Here is a 12,003-nt window from a genome sequence, read left to right on the forward strand (position 1 = left end):
ACGGGTAATGTGCACTCGGCTGGTCTTGGTCCGTTTTTAAAGTTCTCTTTCATTCCAGATCCGGAAGAAGAAGCCGTTTACGACGATGTGCCGCACGAGAACTCGGACTCGGACCCAGGTCTGGCTTCCTCTGTGTGTGGGCAGGCCTCTGCCGGGCACCACGTGCCACCCGTGTTCCAGCGTGGGCTGTGTGTGTGTGTGTGTGTGTGAGACCACACGAGATGGGGGGTCAGGGCCGGAGTCTCCCTAAGAAGCGGGAGGCGTTGATACGAGAAGTGCTCACGACGAGGACAGAAGCACGCAGGCTGAGAAGTTCTGGGAGCGTCTGGTAAGTGAGAACGCGGACGGAAGGATGACGAAGAATCTCTGGAACTAAAGACAGACAGAAATTCCCAGATCATAGAATTCAGATTCGAAGCAGGACAAGCATCGGTCAGCCCGCTCCTGGCCCCCCCTGCGGCGCTGCCGGCCCCAACCCCATGGTGGACACTGAGCTACGGGCCGCAGGCACGGGGGCCGCAGGGGAACCGCCTTTTGTCCAGCAGAGCCGACGTCGCGCTGCGCAAGGAGACACGGGACAGTAGTCTCAGCACTGACGGAAACTGGGTATTTCAGCCCAGAATTCCACACGCAGCCAACGTTTCATTCTCTAAAAAGAGACGAAGATTGGGGAGGTTTTCTAGTCATTGGCTGTAAAGAAATACTCGTTGTATTTCGAGGATGGGGGTGCTGAGCATGAGGGGAAGCTAAGCAGGGTGGGGGGCAAATAAACCCATCAGTCTGTGAGTAAAGGGACACAGCATGAGCCAGCACTGAGGGTGGGGGTAGGAGAGGATGGTGCACGGCGGGCAGCTGGCGCGGGCGCTGACCCGAGACCCTCGTGTCTGCGCACACCTTGGGGGAGGGACGCACGTGAGTAATGAACACAGCACGAGCCAGCACCGAGTGGGGGGGGGGAGGGCGGTGCACGGCGGGCGGCTGGCGCGGGCGCTGACCCCGAGACCCTCGTGTCTGCGCACACCTCGGGGGCAGGACTCACGTGAGTAATGAACACAGCACGAGCCAGCACCGAGTGGGGGGGGGGAGGGCAGTGCACGGCGGGCGGCTGGCGCGGGCACTGACCCCCAGACCCTTGTGTCTGCGCACACCTCGGGGGAAGGACGCAGACTGGATTTTTTACATCATCAGTCAGGTCTGCATTTCCTGGGTGACACTAGAAGAACAGAAATAGATTGAACTTCCAAGTGAGTAGAGCAAAACCAGGCCAGTAGACTGTGAGAAAATACAAGAACAGGGCAAACAGTATGAAAAACAGGTGGCAAAGTCCGTCCAAATGTGCTGGTGTTTATCGTAAATACAGAGTGGCCCCAGCTGCGGGTGGAAGGTCGTTCTCGGAGGACAGCGCACTCGGCACACGCGGCAGACATAGGTGTGCGGTCGTTTGTATGGAAAGTGATACAGTACTTAATAAATAACAACACAGGACAGCCTCTGTGTTTCCCGTCCTCACAGCTGGGGACCTGCGTCTGCCCCGCCCTGTGGCTGACGTGAGCCACACGTGGAAGGACACGCAGCATTTGCACGGCGAGCAGATGGAAAAAGGAACGTAAGACAAGTCTAACCAGCATGTAGCCACGTAGCTACAACAATACGGGTCGGGCTGTAAAACCTGATCCATACGGTTCTTCACCAGGGAAAGGTGTCATAGCTCTGATCTGTGCACCTGACGCCATAGCCTACAGCACGTAGAGCAGAATGAGTGGCAGGCAGACCCAGGCGTGGACAGGGCGTAGCCGCTGTGGGCGGCTTTGGGACAGCCGTCCCCACTGTCCGGGACCCACCTCCCCTGCAGAAGGACAGAACGTAGGATCGACTTAGAGGACAGAGAGAATCCTGAAGCTAACGGTTCCTGAATGGTTCCAGAACACGTCTGTTCCCCCAGATGCACGGACACTTCTAAAACTGTGCCGTGTGCCCCGAAGCAAATAGGAGCAGATGCCGGAGACGAGGGCTTCAGACCTCATTCCGGGATGAACGCCCGACCCAGCATTAGAAAAGAGGCAGCGGTGTTGGAGGATCGAGCATCACACCACCGCGCAACTCGGGCCAAGGGCGAAATCAGCGTGGACGCTGGAGAATGCCACGAGGCATGACAAAATGACCACAGAAACTCCTGGGAGACACGGGAATGGGGCTGTGGGACTCGGCATCCACTGAACCGGGAGAGGGAAGCAGACGAGCCGAGCATCCGACCCCGTGTGTCAGGGAGGGGACCAGAGATGACGCCCTCCGGGTCCAGGAGACACGGTAACAGGCTGTGGGGACTTGGCATCCACTGAACCGGGAGGGAAGCAGACGAGCCGAGCATCCGACCCCGTGTGTCAGGGAGGGGACCAGAGATGACGCCCTCCGGGTCCCGGAGACGGGGAACAGGCTGTGGGGACTTGGCATCCACTGAAGCGGGAGAGGGAAGCAGATGAGCCGCACGTCAGGGAAGGGACCAGAGATGACGCCCTCGGGTCCTGGAGACGGGGACGCGGAGAAGCGACCAGCAGGACGGGGTGGCGGTCCCCAGGGACGTGCGGGAACCAGGAGCCCGTGGCGCGTTAGCGGGAGGGGCTGTCATGGAGGGGCGTCCCCCAGGAGGACGTAACTGCAGGAGATGTGTATGAGACCCGGACAACCAGGAGAGGATTCTGTGAACTTTGTCGATAAATTAAAACACTTAGAAAACTGAGCCCTTCCTTCAAATGGGCTGTCGCTGAAGTAGAAACAGGGATAAATCTCTAACGTCTCAAGGTGCTGGGTCAGTTGCTCAGTGAATCTGCCTGACAAGACCCCAACCTGAAGGCCACACGTGGTCCCTGTGACGAGAAGGCGGGACTCCCAGTCACCCACGTTAGGATATCGTCATAAACTTACAACCCCGGTCACCAGAGAGCCAGATGCTGAATGTCCCAGATGTCAGGAAGTGACGACCTGCGGTACCCAGTCAAGGAGGACAGCCCACTGAGCCTCCCGGCCTCCCCGCGGGGTTCAGGGACTTTTAACAACGCAGGTTTTTTACGACGACATTCCCCACAGGCACTGACCGCTGGGCGCAATCCGTAACCTGTCTCAGTGTTGACTAAGACCCGTGGCCGTCGGATGTTAACTCAAAAGGAAACAGCTAACAGAGGTCCTGTCCTCAGAGTGTGCGGCAGCCTGACCATCAGGAGCTCGGGTTGATGCTTTCATTCTGTGACTGCTTGTGGACACTGTCCTGCCCCCGAGGTCCTGCAGGGGCCCCCGATGCTTACCTCCGGGCCTCTGTCCAAGTCGGCTCCCAGATGCTTAGGGATGAGTACGCTCTGGGTTGATCCTAAAGTCTGTGCTGCAAATCAAGTGAGACAAAGGCTAGTTTCTGCCGAAACAAGTTCAAAGGCACTTTTGGGTAATTTATGCCACCAGATCTCTCAGCAGACGGTGAATGAGGCCACTACAGCCAGAGCACCAAGAAGGGTCTGGTGTGGTCCTCCTGCCAGAGCTGGTGGGCCTAGTCAGACCCCTGTGTCCCTCTGTGAGGACGCCTTTGTCATGGTGGTCTGTGTGTTCTCCAGTTCTCGGTCACTGATGTGGTGCAGCCTCTTCCGTACAGTAACAGATTAATTACAGGTCTTACTAGGTCATTCTTAGCACAAGAGCGAAGTTTATAGTTGTCTGCCATGACCTTCACTGTGTTCATATTTGAATTAATCTGCTATCCACCCATCAATCCATCCACCCATCAATCCATTCACCCATCAATTCATCCATCCACCCACCCATCCATCCACCCACCATCCATCCATCCACCCACCCATCCATCCACCCACCATCCATCTATCCATTCACCCACCATCCACCCATCAATCCATCCATCCACCCACTCACCCACCCACCATCCATCTATCCATCCACCCATCCGTCCATTCATCCACTCATTGATTCATCCATCCACCCACCATCCACACACCATCCACACATCCATCCATCCATCCACCCACCCACCCACCCACCATCCATCTATCCATCCACCCATCCGTCCATTCATCCACTCATTGTTTCATCCATCCACCCACCATCCACACATTTATCCATCCACCCATCCACCCACCCACCATCCATCTATCCATCCACCCATCCGTCCATCCATCCACCCATCAATTCATCCATCCACCCACCATCCACACATTTATCCATCCACCCATCCACCCACCCACCATCCATCTATCCATCCACCCATCCATCCATCCATCCACCCATCAATTCATCCATCCACCCACCATCCATCTATCCATCCACCCATCCGTCCATTCATCCACTCATTGATTCATCCATCCACCCACCATCCACATTTATCCATCCACCCACCCACCCATTCATCCATCATCCATCTATCCAATATGTTTATATTCCTTATGTTTATCTAAACAAGACCTTTCCTTCGTGGAAAGTGTCCTGTGGTCCACAAATCAGTGGTGCAGTTGTGGGCTCTGTGGAGCACCAGGGTCCGAGGACACAGAGGGGGCTGGGGGTGTCAGAGCCTGGTCAGGCTTTCAGGCCTCAGCTCAACCCCCACCAGCCCCACGAGGGCCCTCCCAGGGGACCAGACCCAGGCCACCCTGCTCCCCCACTTTTCTGAGACGCCCCACGCACTTCGTGGTGAAGTGCAGCGTGCAGGAAGCGCCCGCCCGTGAGTGTACACCTTTAATCTCACTCTGGCGTTTGTGCATCAGATGAGATGATTTACGACGACGTTGAGAATGGAGACGAAGGTGGGAACAGCTCCCTGGAGTACGGGTGGAGTTCCAGCGAGTTCGAGAGCTACGAAGAGCAGAGCGACTCGGAGAGCAGGAACGGGGTGCCCGGCTCCTTCCTGCGCAGCAGCCACAGGAGGCAGGTGAGTGTCCGGTCCGGTTGTCCGTGTCGGGCGCGGCAGGCGGGGCCGGGCCACCTTGTCCACGTGGCAGGCGGGGACATGTCACCTCGTTCACGCGGCAGGCAGGGCCGGGCCACCTTGTCCACGCGGCAGGCGGGGCCGGGCCACCTTGTTCACGCGGCAGGCGGGGACACGTCACCTTGTCCACGCGGCAGACGGGGCCGGGCCACCTTGTTCACGCGGCAGGCGGGGCCGGGCCACCTTGTCCACGTGGGGCTGCCTGTTTCAGAGCGGCGGGTCTGTAGTTGGGGAAAGCGGAGGCGTTGGCAGAGAGGCACCTCACTCCACACGGGGGGGGGGGGGGGGACTGACCTTTCATAAACTGAGTCGCTCAGAGGCCCCGAGGAAGCTGCTGTCGTGAGCGTTTTAAGGAAAGAACGGTCTGAGTCACTTGGGCTGTGCACACGTCATCCCGCTCTGCCCGCTGACGGACCCAGTCGGGCTGCCCAGGGTGCCCTGCGACCCGCTCGCCTTCCGGGGGCGTCTGCGCTCCAGGGCTCCCAACACGCACAGGAGCGTGACGGAGGGTGTGAAGGGTATCCGAGCCGCCCGTGACCACCCTGCGGGCATGTGTGTGTGACTCCTGGGCGGGGTCCAGCCAGAAGTGTGGGGAGCAGAGCGTGGTTCTGGACTGGGTGCTGTATCGTCAAAGTCCCATCACCCGAGGGAGTCCCGGTTCTGTGGTGACTGAGCCGTGTTCCCTGTTGGTCGGGGCTGGTTCTTGCTGATGGCTGCAGCGCCCTGGCGACTCCTGCCCCCTGTGGAGGGGGAGGTGTGGGCCGCGTGCGGACGGGGCTGGTGGGTCTTGCTGACGGGTGCCCCCTGTGGAGGGGGAGGTGTGGGCCGCGTGCGGACGGGGCTGGTGGGTCTGCACAGCAGGTGCAGCCTGTGACCTAGTCCCCGTCATCATGACAAGACCGGTGAACAGCTCCACCAGCCGGCCCCCGGGAGCCAGGCCCCTGCACGCTTCAAGGCGGCCTCCACGGTCTGTTGTGTGTGGGTCGTCACAGGTGCTCAGTGGCCCCTGTTGTGTAAACTTGCGTCCTGACCCCCGAGAACAGGCTGCGTCTGTGCAGGTTGGCCGACTACTTGTGCTGTCACGGCCCCCAGGAGCTCGGGCCCCTGTCGTCACCGGCATGGTCACGCCCGGCCCTAGCCAGTGGGCCAGGGGGGAAGCCGCCCTGGCACTTGACTCGGTAGAGCCGAGCCCAGCACTCTGGCTCTCAGCTGAGATTTGAACGTGACACTTCAGGGCCCACTTTGGGCAGCATGGCGTGGTCAGTGGGTGCCATAGAAGAGCAGGCAGAGCTCCCTTCTCTGTCGTCTCTGGTCAGCCGGTCAGTCCTAGGACTGCGTGAGCTCAGCGGGTGGGCCCCTCAGGGAGCTGCTGGCATGATCACTGAGCAGACCTGTCCGCCAGCCGTCCGAGTGGACCGGCCCCGACAGCCTGGCCGTAGCGCCGGCTGAGCGTGTCAGCTGGTGCAGCGTGGACACCAGGGTGAGGCCAGCACAGAGCAGCTCAGCACAGCCCCGGAGCGCGCATGGCAGGGCAGCGTCCTGGGGAAGGGTTTGCAGAGCTGGGCGTTCAGACGCAGGTGCGTGGAAGGACCTGGTTTCCTGGAAGAAAAGGTCAGGTTGTGACTCACAAAAGGACTCACCTCAGAAGTGGTCTCAGGCTTCCACCACAAGGACTCCCCGTGCCCTCGTCCCGGCGGAGGCGGCAGGACGCCTGCGTGAGGAGCAGAGGCCAGCCTCACACACCTGGGGCGCTCGTGGTCACAGCTGCCCGCTGGGGACGGCTCACGGCCGCGCCGGCCACTCCTGGGTGCGGCACAGCCCTGAGCTTGTCCAGGGTCCTCCGCCAGGTGATGACACGCGTGAGGGACTCCATGCCTGTTCTGCATGTTTGGTCATTTTAGTTTCATATAAATAAGAGTGTGGCCGGAGCAGGGTGTCCAGTTGCTCTCACCTGGTGGAGACGCCTCCTGTCCGGCTCACCTGACGTCGCGTCCGCCTTCGGACGCCGTTTTATGCCCCGGCTTGCCGCCGAGGGTTGTGGGGCCAGAAGGGGGTGGTCCCAGGGCCGGTGCGGCCGCTGGCCCGTCAGTGTAGGGCTCTCTGCAGCACCAGGAGAGCGTCCTCGTGAAAAGACTGTCTCTTTGTGCTCAGCTGTCCCATGACCTGGCGCGGCTAAAGGAGCGCTATGAGAGGAGGATGAGAGAGGCGGTGGCCAGCGCGGTGGGCGCGGTCGAGGCGCAGCGGCTAAAGCAGAAGCAGGAGCTGAAGGTAGCGTGGGCCCCTCCGCACAGCGGCGCCCACCACGCGCTCAGAACACACTCGGGGACCCGTCCGCCACGTCCACCGCAGGGGTCCCCCCACAGTCGGTCCAGGGGCTCCGGGCGTCCCCCGGACGCGCTCTGTGGGTCCCTGCTGGTTCTGAGGCCGTTTGCCTTCCTCTGTCTCCTCTTCGCACACGTGAGGGGAGGGATTTCCCAGAGGCTCTGCGTACGATGTGTGACATCCCAGCTGATGGAATGTGACCTGGATGCAGGAGAGACTGCCCCCCAAAAGTGGAGGATGCCACCCATTGTTTCTGTTTTGGAAAACACAATAATTACTCATAAATGTGTTAGCTGAGGTAACGTTAATGGGTTTGTTACCACTTTTAAATGAATGTCGGTTAAGGCAGTCAGCATCCTCCTCAGCTTGACCTCCTCCTGCAGTAAACGCAGGCGCATGAGACCCGGGGACATGGCGGTCATGCTCGCCAGAGGAGAGGGCCCTGAGGCCGACGGTCTGGGAACGGCTGGACGGAGGTGGTGGCGGCCAGTTCCCCGAGCTGTGTTTTAAAAGGCCACTGTCAAGTAGTACGTCCTTCAATCCGGCCTTCCGCCCCCCTGCTCTGTGACTTGTTGAGCGGTGCTTACCTGGAAGCAGATGTCCACGTGGAAATGGGGCCGCTGCTTCAGTCCAGGGAGCCTGTGCCTGGGCTCTTGGCGGGCAGAGCCGCAAGCAGCACACCCGCTCGGGTCAGGGTCGGCGGGCTCCTTGCAGGTGGCATGACTGGTCAGGGGTCCGTCCCGGGCAGGGGTCCGTCCCGGGCAGGGGTCTGTCCCGGGCAGGGGTCCGTCCCGGGCAGTGGTCCGTCCCGGGCAGGGGTCTGTCCTGAGCAGGGGTCCGTCCCGACTAGGGGTCTGTCCCGGGCAGTGACCCGTCCCGGGCAGGGGTCCGTCCCGGGCAGGGGTCTGTCCTGAGCAGGGGTCCATCCCGACTAGGGGTCTGTCCCGGGCAGTGACCCGTCCTGGGCAGGGGTCCGTCCCTGGGCTAATTCAGGATCTGGCGGGTTTTCCGGGCAGTCCTCCACGTGGCCATTGGGAGCGTGTGAAGAACAGAGGCCAGGTCTGGTCAACAGTGTGGGAGCAGGTGGACAGTGGGGAGCGGCAGGGCCCAGGGGGTGTGGGGGTGTGGGCAGCATGAGCAGTGTGGTGGGCGAGTCACCGAGGGCCAGCGGCTACCCCGCCTCAGGCTGGAGAGGGAGCCAGTTGTGCACCCTCCTGGCCTCTCCTCTTGCATCCTTGTCCCCTCATGGGGGGGACTCGGCTGGAGGCTCCTCCCTCTTCATCTGCCCACAGTCCTGGTTGTCCTTAGAGGGATCCGGGCTGGGGTCACAGGGGTCGGGGTGGAGATGAGGTGAGGCCCCAGGTCTGGGGAGAGGGAGGCTTGGACACGGAGAGGGGAGATCTCAGGTGCTGTCGGGCGTGTCTGTCAGGACACCCGGTTTGGGCAGGAGGGACGCAGGATCGGAGCAGCCCACGAGGGGTGCAGAGGGTCCCTGCCACTGACGGATGGGGTGGGCCCTGCTGGGAGCTGATGTGGTGTCAGTGGGCAGACACTTCAGGGAAGGCGTCTGAGGCACAGGGACAGCGGGCTGGGCAACCCTGTGTGACGTCCCCTCAAAGCCGTTCCCAGGGGCGACAGCAAGCAGGCAGGTGAGCCGGCGGCCGTCCGGACACTCTCTGCTGGGACCAGGGAAGACAGGGCCAGAGGGTCCCTCAGGAAGGATGCTGGACCGTCTCACGAGAGGCCGTTCGGGTTTTCTCTGGAAGAACCTCTAGCACCTCGTGGCCAGTGCCTCCGACTGAGACTGTTAAAGAATCAGAAACGCTTCCGAGCCCTGAGGCCACCGGAGGCTCTGGCTGTGGGACGGAGCGGGGGAGCCCCACGCTGCAGGAGTGGCCTTGGGCTCACCTGTCGCAGAGGAGCGGAGTGCTGGCTGTCCCTCTGCCTGTCTCTGGGCACTAGCTCTCTGGCCTTCCGGGGGGGTGCAGGTGGGAGGCTCCACGCGGCTCAGGCTGGCACGCCTGTGCCAGGGGCTAGTGGGTGGGCAGGTATCCGGTCTGTTCTCCCGTCTCCTCGATGTGCCATTTGTCACCTGTGGGCTCTGTGTCTCCACCTTTAATATCTACACAGTTGTCTGTGTCAGCGAGTCTAGTAAACATAAGGACCGCATGAATTTTAAATGTGGCAGTTTTGTAACCATGTCAGCGAAGGGCTCTGCAGCTAGTTTGTAGCGGACGGCCCCAGACCACACCCGTCAGTCCCCGCGGGCGGGAAAGCGCTGCCCCATCAGAGAGCCAGTGTCGGGGGACTCATTTCGGGGGACTTTTCAAGACCAAACTACTTGACAGTATTCTTTTAAAACGGGTGGGCAGCGGCAGGGTGACCTGTGCCGGACGCCTGCTCCTCACGCTCTGGCCCCGCAGGTGCAGAAGCTGGTGAAGGCGGCCCGGGACGGCACTCGGGACGGACTCGAGAGGACCAAGGCCGCCGTGAAGCGAGGCCGCTCCTTCATCCGGACCAAGTCCTTCGTCTCCCCAGGTCTGTGCCTCGGGCCCCAACCACGGCCGGACCCCGGCCGCATCCTCGGACCGCACACCACAGGGTCCCTCGGCCGGGTCTCCTGGGGTCGGGGCTCTGGGGGGGTCTCGGGCACACTCAGCAGGCAGCAGAAAGGGAGTGAACTCTCCCGGGTGGCAGGTGTCACCCCCACTTCACTGTCCCCTGTCCCCATTCAGCCTGGGTCCCCTGAGGGGCTGTCACCCCCTCTTCTCCCTCCTGAAGCCCCCCCCCCCACCCTGGCACTCAGGGGCTCAGTCTGTGTGGATTCTCCGTGAGTTCGTGCTGCGTGGTGACGGAGTGTGTCGTCACGGAGCCCCCTCTCCTGGTCTGTGCGCTTCCCACGGGGGCTGACGCGCACCCTGGGAAGGCGGTGTGCCAAGCGGGGGCTGTGGGAAGAGTTGGGACGATTCTGGAGTCTTGAGACTGTGACACAGCTGCTCACTGAGGGCAGTGCTGTGCTGTGGGGGTCAGAGGCCCCCCGGGCAGGAACGGGGTCCGCAGGCACAAGTGGGAGGACAGGACTGGGGTGTGCGAGGGTTTCTGTGCCCCAAGCTGCAGCGGAGTCCTGGGTGTGCGGCCAGGAGCTCCGAGCGGACCGTTCCGGGGTGGCCGCGGTCTCTGACCCGCTGTCCCGGAAGCACGGCTCTGTTGATCCACGAGCTCCCAATGGCAGACGCGGCCGTGCAGCGTGCGGCGTGCGTCTGCTCCCTGCGCGGGGTGAGGACTGAGCCCCTCGCGTGTCCTCGCGGCCGGGCCGGGGACGAGACGTCAGTCTCTGCAGCTTGAGCTGATGAGGCCTTTAGGAAGCGCAGTCGTGGGGAGGCCTCCGAGGGTCCCGGGTGCGGGAAGGAGACGCCCGTGGGCAGAGCCCAGAGGGACAGGCTGGGCGGGGATCCCGCCCTGTGCTTTTCTGGTTTCCAGCCATTTTGCACGATCTCTTATTTAGCTTCAAGTGTTTAAAGAAGGACTTAGTTTTGGCCTAAACTTTGTGACCGGGAGCCCGTTCCTTCCCAGACTGGGGGACAGGCAGACAGACGGCCGGTTTCCTGAGTGTCACTGTTCGCGGGCAGGGACCTCGGCCTCCTCGCTGCCGTCCTACTTGCTGGTTGGGGTCGTGCGGAGGTGGAAACGTGAGGAGCCGTCTCTGCTTTAGCAGCTGGGCACTCAGGTGGCCCCTCCGCCCTCCGAAGCGCTGAGAATTCCAAAACTTGGCGAACACTTCTGAGTGGGTCGGATTTTCTCGGGGTGATGGTCGCTGGCGGGTGTGCGTGTGGAAACGGTGTGGCGAAGGTGTCGCCCCTGTCCTAACGGGGGGCCCCGACTTCTCAGACCACAGGTCGGGCCCCGAGGAGGAGCAGAGCGTCTTCATCGACGTCGACTGCAGGCACCCGGACGCCGTGCTGACCCCGATGCCCGACGGTCTGTCTCAGGAGCAGGTAGGCGGCCGCGCGGGGACACAGCCGCACGGTGACACAGCCCGCACCTCCTGGTGAGCCGCTGTCCGGTGTGGACGTGCACCACCGGCTGGTGACCGGCTGCCATTCCTGTCACTGTGTCCCCACCAGCCTCTCCTAGTCCAGCAGGGCCTCCGGGACCCCGGTCAGCAGCAAGGCCCGGGTTCGGACACCAGTCCTTGATGTTTTGAGGCTCACTCACGTGTAACTGAGGAACACGTGAACTCATTCCCTGTGAGTTACTGGTACTAGCGTGTATGACAGGCACTCACGTGTAACTGAGGAACACGTGAACTCACATTCCCTGTGAGTTACTGGTACTAGCGTGTATGACAGGCACTCACGTGTAACTGAGGAACACGTGAACTCACACTCCCTGTGAGTTACTGGTTCTAGCGTGTATGACGGGGTGCTCTACAGGGAGAGCGTGTGGGTGTCTCAGTGTACGGGACAGTTCTTTGCTTTTCTTTCTGTATTTCCAGATTGCCACGTACCAGTTCCGTGCTTTGACCCGATACATTAGTATTGTCTCAGGACTCTTAGGAAACAAATGTAGTTCTCAGATCAGTCACCCAGAGTCTCACTCCCAACCTCAGTGCTTGAGGTTGTGTCAGGGAACATGGGTTTGGGGCGTAGGCTGGCCTAGACTTGACCCTCCGCCAGGTTGGGGGTGACTCGGCCCCGGGGTCA

At 61.3% G+C, this 12,003-nt stretch overlaps 1 protein-coding gene across 7 annotated transcripts in view; it reads left to right on the top strand.

The window, feature by feature from the left end:
* ARHGEF10 (Rho guanine nucleotide exchange factor 10) overlaps positions 1–12,003 on the top strand; it is an 80,311-nt gene that overhangs the window by 21,381 nt on the left and 46,927 nt on the right. For 5 of the 7 annotated variants that reach the window (XR_010750990.1, XM_066380051.1, XM_066380053.1 and 2 more), the window contains exons 6-10: positions 59–118; positions 4,758–4,921; positions 7,130–7,246; positions 9,724–9,838; positions 11,189–11,295. Coding sequence is in view for 6 of the 7 variants with exons in the window: in XM_066380051.1 (XP_066236148.1) it covers positions 59–118; positions 4,758–4,921; positions 7,130–7,246; positions 9,724–9,838; positions 11,189–11,295 (563 nt within the window). In the remaining variant the exon portion in view is untranslated. The remainder of the gene's footprint in view (positions 1–58; positions 119–4,757; positions 4,922–7,129; positions 7,247–9,723; positions 9,839–11,188; positions 11,296–12,003) is intronic. The other 2 variants (XM_066380055.1, XM_066380056.1) reach the window with 1 other exon arrangement.

Source organism: Saccopteryx leptura, chromosome 4, assembly GCF_036850995.1.
Source record: "Saccopteryx leptura isolate mSacLep1 chromosome 4, mSacLep1_pri_phased_curated, whole genome shotgun sequence".
NCBI lineage: Eukaryota > Metazoa > Chordata > Mammalia > Chiroptera > Emballonuridae > Saccopteryx > Saccopteryx leptura.